The 12,593-nt window shown below is 30.1% G+C and overlaps 1 protein-coding gene across 1 annotated transcript; it reads left to right on the forward strand.

Moving 5' to 3' along the window:
• The first annotated feature begins 10,586 nt into the window (after positions 1-10,586).
• Positions 10,587-11,457, forward strand: Ak6 (adenylate kinase isoenzyme 6). The gene is made up of 2 exons (XM_040719709.2): positions 10,587-10,849; positions 10,918-11,457. The coding sequence occupies exons 1-2, from the start codon at positions 10,692-10,694 to the stop codon at positions 11,348-11,350; spliced, it is 591 nt and encodes a 196-aa protein (XP_040575643.1). The 5' UTR covers positions 10,587-10,691; the 3' UTR covers positions 11,351-11,457.
• The last annotated feature ends 1,136 nt before the right edge of the window (positions 11,458-12,593 follow it).

The following is a 12,593-nucleotide window of genomic DNA, read 5'->3' on the forward strand; positions in this document are numbered from 1 at the left end:
CAAAATTCCGATTTTGTGTATAAAAAGTAGACCAAAAAATTTTAATTATTCCAAAAGCACCCACTAATGAAAGCGATCGAGGGTCTTAATAAATATGGAAGCTGGTGATAATGTTGAGACACGGTCCAAGAACAATTTTATTCGGTTATGTATTATGTCATTTTTTTAATTTTTAGCACAACTTGGATTAATATTTCGGCCCAGACCGCGATTTCAGACTTTATAGTTTTCAAATCGATGATCCATTTTTTGATCACAATTTGATCATCCAATTTTCTCCCCTGTTTTGATTTATGAGCTGTACAAATATAACCTATGCAATATACTTAACTTTACATGACTTCATTAACAATTCATTTTTAGACTTTGCTTGAATTGAAATTCTAAATGAAAATGATTTTTTTGTAAGACTGGTCCATAACAATTTTTTTTTAGAACCGATGTAGACCTAATTTTTCTCTGAGACCAGTCTATACTGAACTTCTTTAAAGAACCTAATTAGTTTGATCCATTAAAAATCATAACGATATCAGACCGGTCTCGGATTTTCAGTCTAAAACCCAACACTTGTAGGTACAACAAGGCAAATTCTTCGAAAATTTGGGAAATCTATAAGCCTGAGTACCATAAAGTACATAATCTATCAGCTTTAAGAGACTAAAAACGTCGTTACCTTTATTGCATTTCCCAACCTTTCCTGCAAATAGAAACAGAATAAAGTCCAAATATCGGTTTGTAATTATTAGATACCCATTATATCCAACTATATAATTATATTTGAAGACTTCTTGGAAATTATTCACATCTTAACAAGAGTTAATTCAAATTCAACCAATTCACGTTCAGAAAACTTACAAGGGAAAAAGTTGTAGAATAATTTTACAGCAGACCATAAAATACGGTTTATATTTTGATGTTAGAGATGTAACGCTGTGATATGAATGAAGATACATTCGTTCGCATAATAAACTATCAGGAAAGATCTCCAAAATAATCCCATGAAGTTAAGTTAAGTTCATAATCTCACATTTTGTGAGAGTTAAGCGATGCAACATTTTTAGGAATGAAAAAAAGTAGAAAATAGATCGAAGATTTAATCAATAAAATAAACCCAGAAATATCAAAAATAACTCATCTACCAAGATTTTGAGAAATGACGTACATCATGGAATTCATTGCGTATAAAATACAAAGTACATTCTAATGATGACTAAGGATTTCATGCATTTGTGGTATATTTAAATAATAAATTATCAAACAATTTATTTAAAAATGATGAAGATAATATAATTTAAGAAAAACTCTACTAATACTGTTTGTCAATTTTTGGATAAAATTCTGTAAAATAATTGTCAAATTTTAGAAGATATCAAAGATTTTTGTAGTATATCATTTTTCCTTAAAACAAACAAACAAAAGAAATTCGGCACTGTGTTTATAATTTTCTCGTGAATCAATTATCAAGATTTGGGGAAAATTAAAGTTACTACTTTAAAAAAACTATTACCTCCTACGCTTATAATTGTAAGAGTTAAAAAATGGATTATGTATGAGTGAGGAAGATGAAACCTCAAAAATGGCCCATCTGGCTAAGTGTCACTTTTAAATAGTTAATAATTCTAAAACTTTTGATCTCATATTTTGTTCTCAACTGATTTTGTTTTCCTACACAATGAATTTGCCGATTAATCAATCGAACTATGGCAAGTTTAATGGAAGTAAAAGGGAATCATATAATCGGGCTTGCTAGAATTTTCAATTTAATTAATCGTACCGACTGCTGGGCAAGACAGACAGATTTAACAAAACAAACAACTAACCATTCGCTTTGACGTCACTATTAAAAATGTAGTGAAAGTCAAACATCATTCGTAGATGTGTAATGATTTTGATGGTTATTAACCTTGGAAGTATCGTACATACAATTATCAATCCTCACAACAAAGTAGATGTACAGGGTGGTCCAGATAAATTGGAAAAATCTTTAAAGGCTTATAAGGTACGAACTAGATTGAGTGGAACCATAGTTTTTTAATTATTTGAATGCTACATTTAATAACCTTCAATTATTTAAAATGAAATCTGCCTCTCTTTATAACCTCGGCATTACGGCACCAGAAGCATTCGTAGACCCAGGCGACCTCATGCATATCCAGTTTTGACATTGTAGCAGTTCTGAGATTGTACTTATAGTTAACATTCCCTGTATAGATGGAGTAGCCAAGGAAGAAATTTCACCTACCAACAAGAAAGTGTACTAGCCCACAAGGCAAATGAAAAAGTGCAGGATGTTTTAGCCACAAAATATCTTCACTTTTGGAGCTTGGATTTTTGGCCTGTAAATCTCCCGGACCTGAACCCATCACATTTCTATCTCAGGGGAGGGTCGATCATGAGACCTGTACTAAGTAGCATTCGTATGTGAAGGCCTTGAAAAAGTATATTACCCGTAAAATGGAAAAGATGGATCTTGCACAAGATCACTCGGGACTGGAAAAGATTTTGGCACCATATGGCCGAAGTTATCAAGAGAGGCAGATCTCATTATGAATAATTGAATTTCTTTAAATGTAGCTTTCAAATAAAATAAAAATATGGTACTATCCATCTAGTTCGTTCGTTATAAGCCTTTCAAGATTATTCATATTTATCTGGAGCACACTGTATTTTTTTTTACAGAAGGGCTCTTTATGGAGGAACGGGATATTTGGAAAAAAAAACAACAACAGTATCATATAATTTCAGGAACTGTAACATATACTTCCAGGAGTTATCTAGGGCGTGAAACTCAAATATAGTTTGGGGGGATGTAGAAATCCCGAGTGACTGACCTCAAAGGCTATTAATAAACTCCAATGTTTGATATCTGGTGCATGGTACATGTTTATAGCATGATATTAAGAATCTCATTTTTGTAAAGAAAGATGAGCTTGAGGAGAAAGCGGGAGCGAGACATATGGTACTTCTGAATTAAGATCCTTGTGTCTGTAATATGATTTTTTTTTTTTTTTTTGGGGAAGTAATTACTGCTATAAAGAGGAGAACCTTCTACATTTAACGTATCATTAGTACAGGAAAAATATCCTAATTATATTTAAATTTAAATATAATATATGGGCGAGATGGCTTAATTCAGATTCTAATTTCTAAACTTAGTTTTTTTCATTACAAAAATGGTATCCTTATGTGAGCGCTAAAGGAGTTTATATGGACTAAAGTAAAAGGAGGGGAGATAAGAAAACAAGTTGGGTAGACATTTTTTCTTCTCTTTTTTATCTTAAACCTTCAATGCATGGTGTCCCGTATATGGGACATACCAATTTTTAGCTAATTATGTCGTAACTACGTGGTTTTTTTCTTCCGTAAATCATAACCACGTATCTATATATTATAGTGAAAGAGCTTATTTTCTGTGCAACGGAATAAATTTTTTTCATAAAAATAGTGTATCAATTATGAAGTTATTTAAATTTAAAAAAAAAATCAACTACTTATTAAAATTCATGCATTGAAGGCTTAAGAAAAGGGCCTGTAGCAAATGTCACTTATAATGAATCATGTTTATATATACGTGATGTATTTAGTATTTATTTAATTGAATATTAATTTTTTATTATTGTTTTAATTGTAAATTAGTACTTTTCATTGAATAAATGAAAAATATCAGAAGAAATCAACCCCCCTTGCATCAATAGAATAAAAACTCAACCATTTCTAATTAACAGAAAGTATGATCATGAGTATGGATCGTTCAAAATAGCATTTAGTATGAAAGCTTTTGTCTGTGAGAGGATTGTTGATAACATTTTTTAAAGGAGAGTCTTTATCAAATAAATATATACATACATATTGTATTGATGAAGGCCATTTGCATTTTTTATGTACATACATATGTACGTACGACCATAAGTTAAGCATAAATATGTATTATTTGACACTATGTCTAATGACTAATTTTGTCATTGAAGATGATAAAGAATTAATGTATTCACTAAGAGGAGCATTATATATGTAATATCAAATATGTCTATTGATGTAGTATATACACACATCAAAATCCCCATCTAATAAAACATAAAAGAGTAGGTACCAAGAAAAGTGTGCTACTTTTGATAAAGACATCCTTGTAGATCAGGCTCACGTCGTTACCTCAATAAAACACCAAATATACAGCTTATTTTGTTGTGTGTTGTAGATGTTTCTAACTCTTAGAACTATCACGTCCCAATCATTATTGAATAATAATTTTATAGTTGGAAAGAATTGATAAGCATTCCACCTATAGAAACCATTTAATTTGTAATTAGTTGTATCATTTTATTGAACAAATTAAATATATCATATTTCATAAGCACTTATAGATAAACCACTCTCTCTTTTTTTGTATGTAGAGTGTGATATTGATATTTAGGGTCAACCATACTTTTTTATGGTACAATAAAAAAAATCTTTAAAATCAATAACTCAATAGCTATCAAATGATGTTTAAAATACATCTATCAGATGAGTAGTTTCCGAACAACAATGTGAAACGCAAGGGTCTTCAATACCATTTTTGATTAAATTCATCATGAAAAAGAGCTCGAAACTGGATGGAGTTAAAGATATGAAATTTCATTTTTGAGTTTCCCGACAATATGTAAATTATTTGACATATCAAATTTTGTTTAAAAAAAGTCATTCGATAAAAAATTTAATAATTGTTATTAAAAACAGCCCTTGAAATATCAAAAAAATCAAATTTTCAATTATCCTTATCCCTACACAGATTGAGATTTATGCCTCGAGCAATCAATTTCACATAGGGTCCAGTATGTTCATGTCTTAAACCCCTGTGAATGGGTTGCACATTGAAAGGTTGAAATGAGAGATACTTACAAAATAGTGTTTGGTTTCGGTCTGAAAATCCTGTACTGACCTTCAAACACGTCATATGATTGTGTTGTAAAAATAATATTAGGATAAGTAAATAGTTCTGAGCATTTTTCGCTACATGTATTTATTTTTTATCTTTATTTAGACAGAAAATAATTGATAAAAATAGGAATTTTCTGTTGAGGATGCATAGATCATATTAGTTTAAGTAAAAAGTTATGATCGTCTTTAGTGAGCCTTATATTACAAATATATAAACAAGGCTTAAAATATGTTTAACTGGTAAGCGTGTATTAAAAAAAAGGTCCTTTACAATTTTTTATTTGGTGAAGCCAGTTGTGTGTTACAGTTTTCTCCAAAATGAAAGTCAAAAAAGAGAAAATTGAATATATTCTTCAGTATCGCTACAACCAAGGTGAAAAGGCGGAGTGGGGGGCAAAAAAATGTGTGCTGTTTATGGACACAATACAGTATCGAATACATCCAACGATTCTGTACTAGTAGTATGTACATCGAAAATGTTGATAAAATAATGGAAATAGTAGAGTTAGACCCGCATGTGAGCACTTATCCCATTCCCCAGAAACTGAGAATTAGACAGAAAACCGTTTGGAACAATTTAAATAGGATATTCTTAAGTATGATAATTGTTAGGATGTCAAAATAAAGTCAAATAACGCTGAAAACTTTTTATTTAAACCATAATTATTTGTGCAACTCCTAAATCAGGAATAGATAGGTGAAAATTGATTCATAGATTCAGGCCGAATTTGAAAACGATTAAATTATAGTCCACGGTCTTAGAATCGGTCTTGAAAAAATATCTTAAGACCAAACCAGAACAAAAATTATCCCTGCAACGAGTGTCAGCGCTACTTCAAACTTATATACATACCCCCTCCCACCCCCCGGAATTAGACATAATATGTTCATACAAATAATTAATTAAAATATAACGAATAAATAATTCAATTCCTTTTTTTATTGACTTTTTTTACGTCTATTTATTTATATGTACAAATGTTGTCAGCAAAATGAATCCCATAAATATAAATTGAAGTGGGAGAAAAAATAATAATAACACACTCAAACATATATTTCTAATGAAAATGTCTTCCTACATCATCTGATCAAGTGAATTTAACTATGCTTCTTTCTATGACTCAAGTGGGGAGCTAAAGTTAAAAATGTGACGTCGATGTCGCATATTTAGATATGTGAAAATTATCGAAATTATCCCAAGTTTTTTTTAGAAAGAGTACCTCAAAATTGCCATTATATACTTTTTTTTTAAGGCTTACAAAGAAATTCAATAATTTGTACATCTCTACTCATCATCTATCGAAATTAGAACAACTCAAATTAGTAGAATCTGTCATTCTACAACATACTAAAAATTGAACAGAGTGAGGAAAGAAAATTTACAGTAGCAATTCATTACGATTTTATCCCCTATTTTTTATTATCAGGTTGTACTACGCAATCAAACAACAGCTGAAACAAAAATAAACCATTTTTATTTTTATCCCATGTAAACTGTAAACTGTAAAAATGTCGGAGCAACAACAAAAAAGTCCACAATATCAGAGCCAAAGGGGCTGCAAAGACCGTTGGAATTTCTATATGTACTCCCTAAAATATCAAAAAGTCCTTTACAGTCCCATAGAGCCAAGAAGAACCTAAACTTATGGAACAACAATATGGTTAATTATGGCCTACATCCATACGGCTCTCTTACAGCCCTGCCATCACCCCCTGGACTTTACAGTTTGGGGCATCTTGTAGAAGAATGTATATCGCACCCTTCTTCCAAATTTGGAATCGCTAATTGATGGCATCGTCAAAGTGCTGTACGCCAAGTACAAGGGCTTAATCGTCAAGAGCTGCCAATCTGTTATCCGGCGTGTTGAAGCTGTTGCTACTTTGAAAGAGAACATAATAGGTAAATTTTGGTTGAGTAACTGGAAAGTAGAACTATGCCCCCATTGTCCTCTGGATCCCTCCCAATTGTCGGTATCGTTTGTTGATTGGTGGAGTATCTATGAACAGCGATACAGACAATAGAGAAGTATAAATAACGCGCGTATTTCTACTTTTCCTGTTGTTCCACCAAAAATCTACCAATTGATTAAAAAATATAGCTAAATACAGTATTTAAACATATAACAAATTTGTTTTAATTTTTGTCTTGTATTACGACCATAAAAACCCCGTTTTTCGTAATTTAGTCATCCTACTGCAAGTTTTGTGTTCCAAATCTGTATAAATAATTTTTATTTGAATCAGTACTAGTAGGAAAAAAAAGCAATCAAATTATATACAAACAAACAGAATCTTTATCTTATCTTTCGGGTTTTGCAATTCATTCTGCCAAAAGTACTTCTTTACAAATTGAATTTATTGGACAGTTTCCTCATTTAACCGGTTATATAAATTATATTTTTCATAATTTTGTTAATCATAACTGGGGATATGACCAGTACTACCGTAAGTAGTATTAATTAACATATCTATATAAATGAATAAGCTATATTTATATAAATCACTTCTTGAGTTAAGCTCTTTGTGGTATGTAATTTTCAATTCATTAATACCTCAAACTTGTACTATAAGTTTTTTTGTTTTTTTTGTCATTTAATTGGCCAAGAAATACTCTACACATGGAACACATATTATTTTTTTGTTCCTTTTTTGACCAACTAGGTGCCATATTTAGAGTATGTAGACTAGTTATTAAATAAAAGAGAACATTAAATTTAAAAAATCGTGTAATTAATGTCTTAAGGAATTATAATTTTTTTTTTTGATTGATCTATTTATTTTATGCTATAGAAAAATAGCTTATAAAAAGTTATTATAATACCTTCAGACATTCATTACAGGATTCTTTCAATTTCATTTCATAACTATTATATTAATAGGAAAAATACCTTTAAGAGTTTAGATTGTTAAAGAAATGGCAAAAGAAAAAATTTGTGTGTTCCATGTGTGTATAGAGTATTACTTTGTATGGACCCACGAATAAAATCTTATTGGGCATGAGCAAACTAAAAAAATATATTTTATCTGCAAGGTGCTGTGACAGTTTGTAGCTTGGGGACAAATGGAGTTACTAGCCCCTATTTGTGGGTTTGAGTTTTTGAAAATTTATATTATATCTTTTACATATTTAAAATTCTGTTTTTGGTGTTATGACTCATGGAATCCAAAATGGTCGAAAAGATCATTGTCAAAATTAACAAGTAGACGTATAAAGTAACCAAACATTTTTCTTATGAAATTTTTTTGAGTACTTGGATACACACCAATAAACTACGAGATGGAAAGAGCAGACGTTTAGGAGCTGGCAGCCATTAAGAGCCTGTTTTTGTCAGAAATAAAACCTTCTTTTCCTTCTTTATTTCTAAATCTTAATCTTAAACCTTTCTGTCTCTTCCATCTTCTCTGCTCCCTCTGTATCTTTCTACATCCCTGTGTGTCTCTTTTCTTCCACCTTCATTCTTTGTTTCTATTCAGTCCTGGTACGCGGGCACTATCTATAGTATATATTGTACATATAAGTAATTTTATAACGGTGTTGATAATTTTGATGAAAGCTAGCTTGTTGAGACGTAACATAATTTTTTACAGAGACCTCTATGCCAGTATCATACCTATATTTCATCATTTAGAGAGTTATAATATTTCGCCGTATGACGTTGCCAATCTATGTTGATGTGTTTACAAATTAATATATGTAAAAAAACGCTCATGCTGTGATTTTATGTTCATTATGTGTATATATAGAAATTTATTGCTGCATTATATAGCACTACAATTTATAAATCTAAGGACACACATAATTGCTAATTACTTAACAGTTATAAGAGGACATTCACAAACCACGTGGCTACTTAGGGGGAGGGGGATCAGACTAAAAGTACAACTGCCCTCGTTCGGGAGGGAGGGAGTCAACTTAAAAACACGTGGACTTGAATTACGTGCCAATATAGTGTAAATGACGTCACAGGGAACGTAGTACAAAAAAAATTAAATTCACCATTAAATTAAATATGGAAACAACTTTTCAAGAGAAAGCTTGGCCTTTTCTAAAAGTCAGTTTAATAAAAATGTCATTAAATGAAATATATAACAAAAATTTAATAAAAAGACCATTTAAAAAGATTTTTTTCGGAGGAGAGTAACAATGCCGGGAGCTTTTGTTTAGGCTTGAATATATCGAAATATGAATTAATTTCAATCACTCAACCTTAATTAATTATTGAATCAGTAAGATCAATGGACCACACGATACATGCACAAAAACATGGGGAAAATATACATTTAGAATCTTCGTTTATACATTTTCAATTCTATAATATCCAGTGTCTTATTTCCAAGCCTAAATGTGATTTATTAATGCATCTATGTGTAGATCATGTTAACATAAACTTTGTTATTATTTGTTATTAATTAATTTTTATTAAGTGAGACTAAACATTTTAACTGTCTCAAAATCATTTTTATTTAAAAACACTTACAATTTTTTTTTTTTTACATATTATTCCAATCATCAGTCAAGAAGAAAAGAAGCTAAGGACTCAATGAAACATATAATCATACAATTTCTACAAGCATATGTAATTATAGAGAGGATCTTCAAAAATATAGCATGGACCAACTACAAAAACAGTGATATTAATCAATCAATCCTTAAAAAATTCCAAAGTGTCTGATAGCATTTATTTTTTGTACATTCTTTCATAATTATGGACTTAAGTACGTATTACTATTTTTTTAATCCTGGAAGAAGAGGGAATGATGCTGGAAATAAGTGTGATAACTGACTTATAAATGATGGGTCAAGAAAGTGCTTATCATCATAAGTATAAATGGTTTTGAGACGTGAGGAATAGTATTATTCAATTATATTTTCAGATCTTTCCTCCAGTTTTAAGGGTTGGATCATCCAACTTGGATGTGTCATTGAAATAAATTATTCTCCAACTAAAAGGAAATTTTTAGGAGATTTTGGAGGATTTATGTATTTATCTTTATAGCCATTTATCACGTTGTCACTTCTACTGTAAAATGCAACCTTTCATACGAAAAAAATATAGCCCAAAATCAGTTTGTGTTTAGCTAATCCAATAATTGTTCGTGACGTACGAAAAGCTAATTCTAATTCAACCAATAAACGTTCAGAACTCTTAAAAGAAGCAAAAAAATATCGACAAGTGACAACAATACGGTGCAAAGTTTTAAGTTACTTAAGTAACAGGGTGTTATATGTACTTAAAGTTTCAGACTTTATGTAATTGCATTGAAGAGCAATAACTAAAAAGCTAGCCTTGTCCCTACTCAATAAGCAAATATGCAAAAATTTTATTTACTTCTTTTTAAAACCAGCAAATAAATCATTTTCCCTATTACTCAAAATATTTTCGTACATCCGTAACAAATAACTACAATATACAAAAGGTTGAGTGATTATTGCTTGAAAACTTGCGTTATATTTTGTAGAGTAATTTTTATATTACAACAATGATGGCATACTAATGTCTAAATGTTTGCATAATTTTACAATGTAGCCTAATTTTAACTTATAATTTGAATAAAGATCTTATTTTTAAGATTTATTCCGATTTTGAATAATAATGACATTATTCTTTTAAATATAAATGTCCACAAAACATTAATACACTAACAGCTGGTACTCCTGCACGATTGTTTATTTATTATTTGATTCAAAGATGGTATAATAAGAAATAAATAAAAAGTAAAAACAAATCCACGTTTATAAATTAATTTGAATCCGAGCCTCATAATTCTCAGAAATGTCTGACTCTGATAGTGAAAATCGTCCATGTAAAAAGAGGGTTAAGACCAAAAGAGCCCCAAAGCGTCATATTCCAAATATTTTAATCACGGGAACTCCTGGAACTGGAAAATCTCGTCTTTCTAAATGCGTCTCCGAGGCTTGCCCTGAAATGAAGTGAGTGTTCTACATTCAGACAATGTTAATTTAAACTAATTATTCTCTATTCTGTTAATATTTAATAGATGGATCAACATTGGTGAATATGCAAAGGAAAAAAACTTCATGGGCACCTGGGATGATAAGTACCAATGCCACGAGCTGAACGAAGATGCATTGTTGGACTCATTAGAGGAACCTGCATCCATTGGAGGTCTCTTAATTGATCACCACATACCAGACTTGTATCCTGAACGATTTTTTGATGCTGTTTTTGTATTAAGGGCGGAAACATCTATATTGTATGATCGACTTGAGGGAAGAGGTTACAAGGATGCAAAGTTAGAGGACAATGTTCAGTGTGAAATATTCCAAACTATTCTGGATGAAGCAAAAGAGTCTTATGAAGAATCTATTGTTTTCGAATTATCTTCCAATGACGAAAGTAATTTAGAGAATAATAAAGAAACTGTGATCAATTGGATTAAGAAGTGGATAGCGAGTAGTTCTCAATCATAGCTAAATTTCATATTCCATTTGTATTTTTTTTTCTTATTTTGTATTTACTGAGTCACTACTATACCTACTTTAAACTACAAATATACAACATGTTATGTATAATTTCATTAGGGATTTTTTTTTTTTTTCCAGAACTAGACATCAATGGTCACTCAAATTTTTCAAAACATTTGTTCAACTTGAGAAAATATAATATTTGCGGGTTGCAGGGACAGGGCTAGCTTTTTAAACATAGGTATATATATTTATATGTATTCATACCTATGACAAAAAGTGGGCCACTAGTGGATTGTAAAAAAAATGTTTATTTTAAGCATTTATCATAGAATAACTTTTAATAAAAAATGTGTATTAAATCGTTATATTCTATAAATAAATAAAAAATTGTAATTCGATATAAAAATTTCCTCAAAAGTAGGCGATACAGACAGAAGGTTAAGTAAGCTCAATTTGTTTTGATTAACTAGGAATTGTGTATAGAGCCTTTTCACATAACGTCAGCATTGTTTATGTTGGCCATTTTGATAAGTTTTATAAGAATGGAAACCCCTTTTCATTCATATTTTTGAAATTAACAAACTGTTGGCTGTAGTAATGGGATCAACCAATATTTGAGCTTAAACATTAATGTATTAAAAAGAGGCAAAATTTTATATTAATTTAGGCTGAGTTTTTTTAGCTTCCAAATAGGCTATCTATACATATTATGACAAAAAAAATGGCATTGACCTCATAACCAAGGCAATCAAGCCTTAATGGATTAATTTTTTTAAATTTATTTCATTTTTAATAGCAAATATGCAAAGGAAAATTTCATTAAATAATTAATATCGAAGAAAATAAATATTTTTATTATATTAGGAATTACTTATTTACTTAAATCCGTTGTGAGGTTAATATGTCAAGGAAGTCGTAGCAATTTGGGTTATGATATTTTAGACGAAGGAATTAAACTCTATGAGATGAATTCTAGAATTGATTTTTCCATAGTTATTTTTGTTGTGATACAACAATCCGAAATATTTATATTATTTATTAAATAAAGTACTATATACTTAGTTGCTATTATTAATAAACCAAACATTAATTTATATATAGATTTTTGATTTTGTTTCTAAATTTTTGTGTAATTTTTTAAGAATCCAAGAATAGAGATATGAAGGAGTAATGCTTATTGATTAATTTATCCAGGTCAATTTAGTTTTATGTCTAAAGGGTGGTTAAACTTCAATTATATCATCAT

The sequence above is a fragment of the Lepeophtheirus salmonis genome, chromosome 9 (genome assembly GCF_016086655.4).
Source record: "Lepeophtheirus salmonis chromosome 9, UVic_Lsal_1.4, whole genome shotgun sequence".
NCBI classification, from domain to species: Eukaryota; Metazoa; Arthropoda; class Copepoda; order Siphonostomatoida; family Caligidae; genus Lepeophtheirus; species Lepeophtheirus salmonis.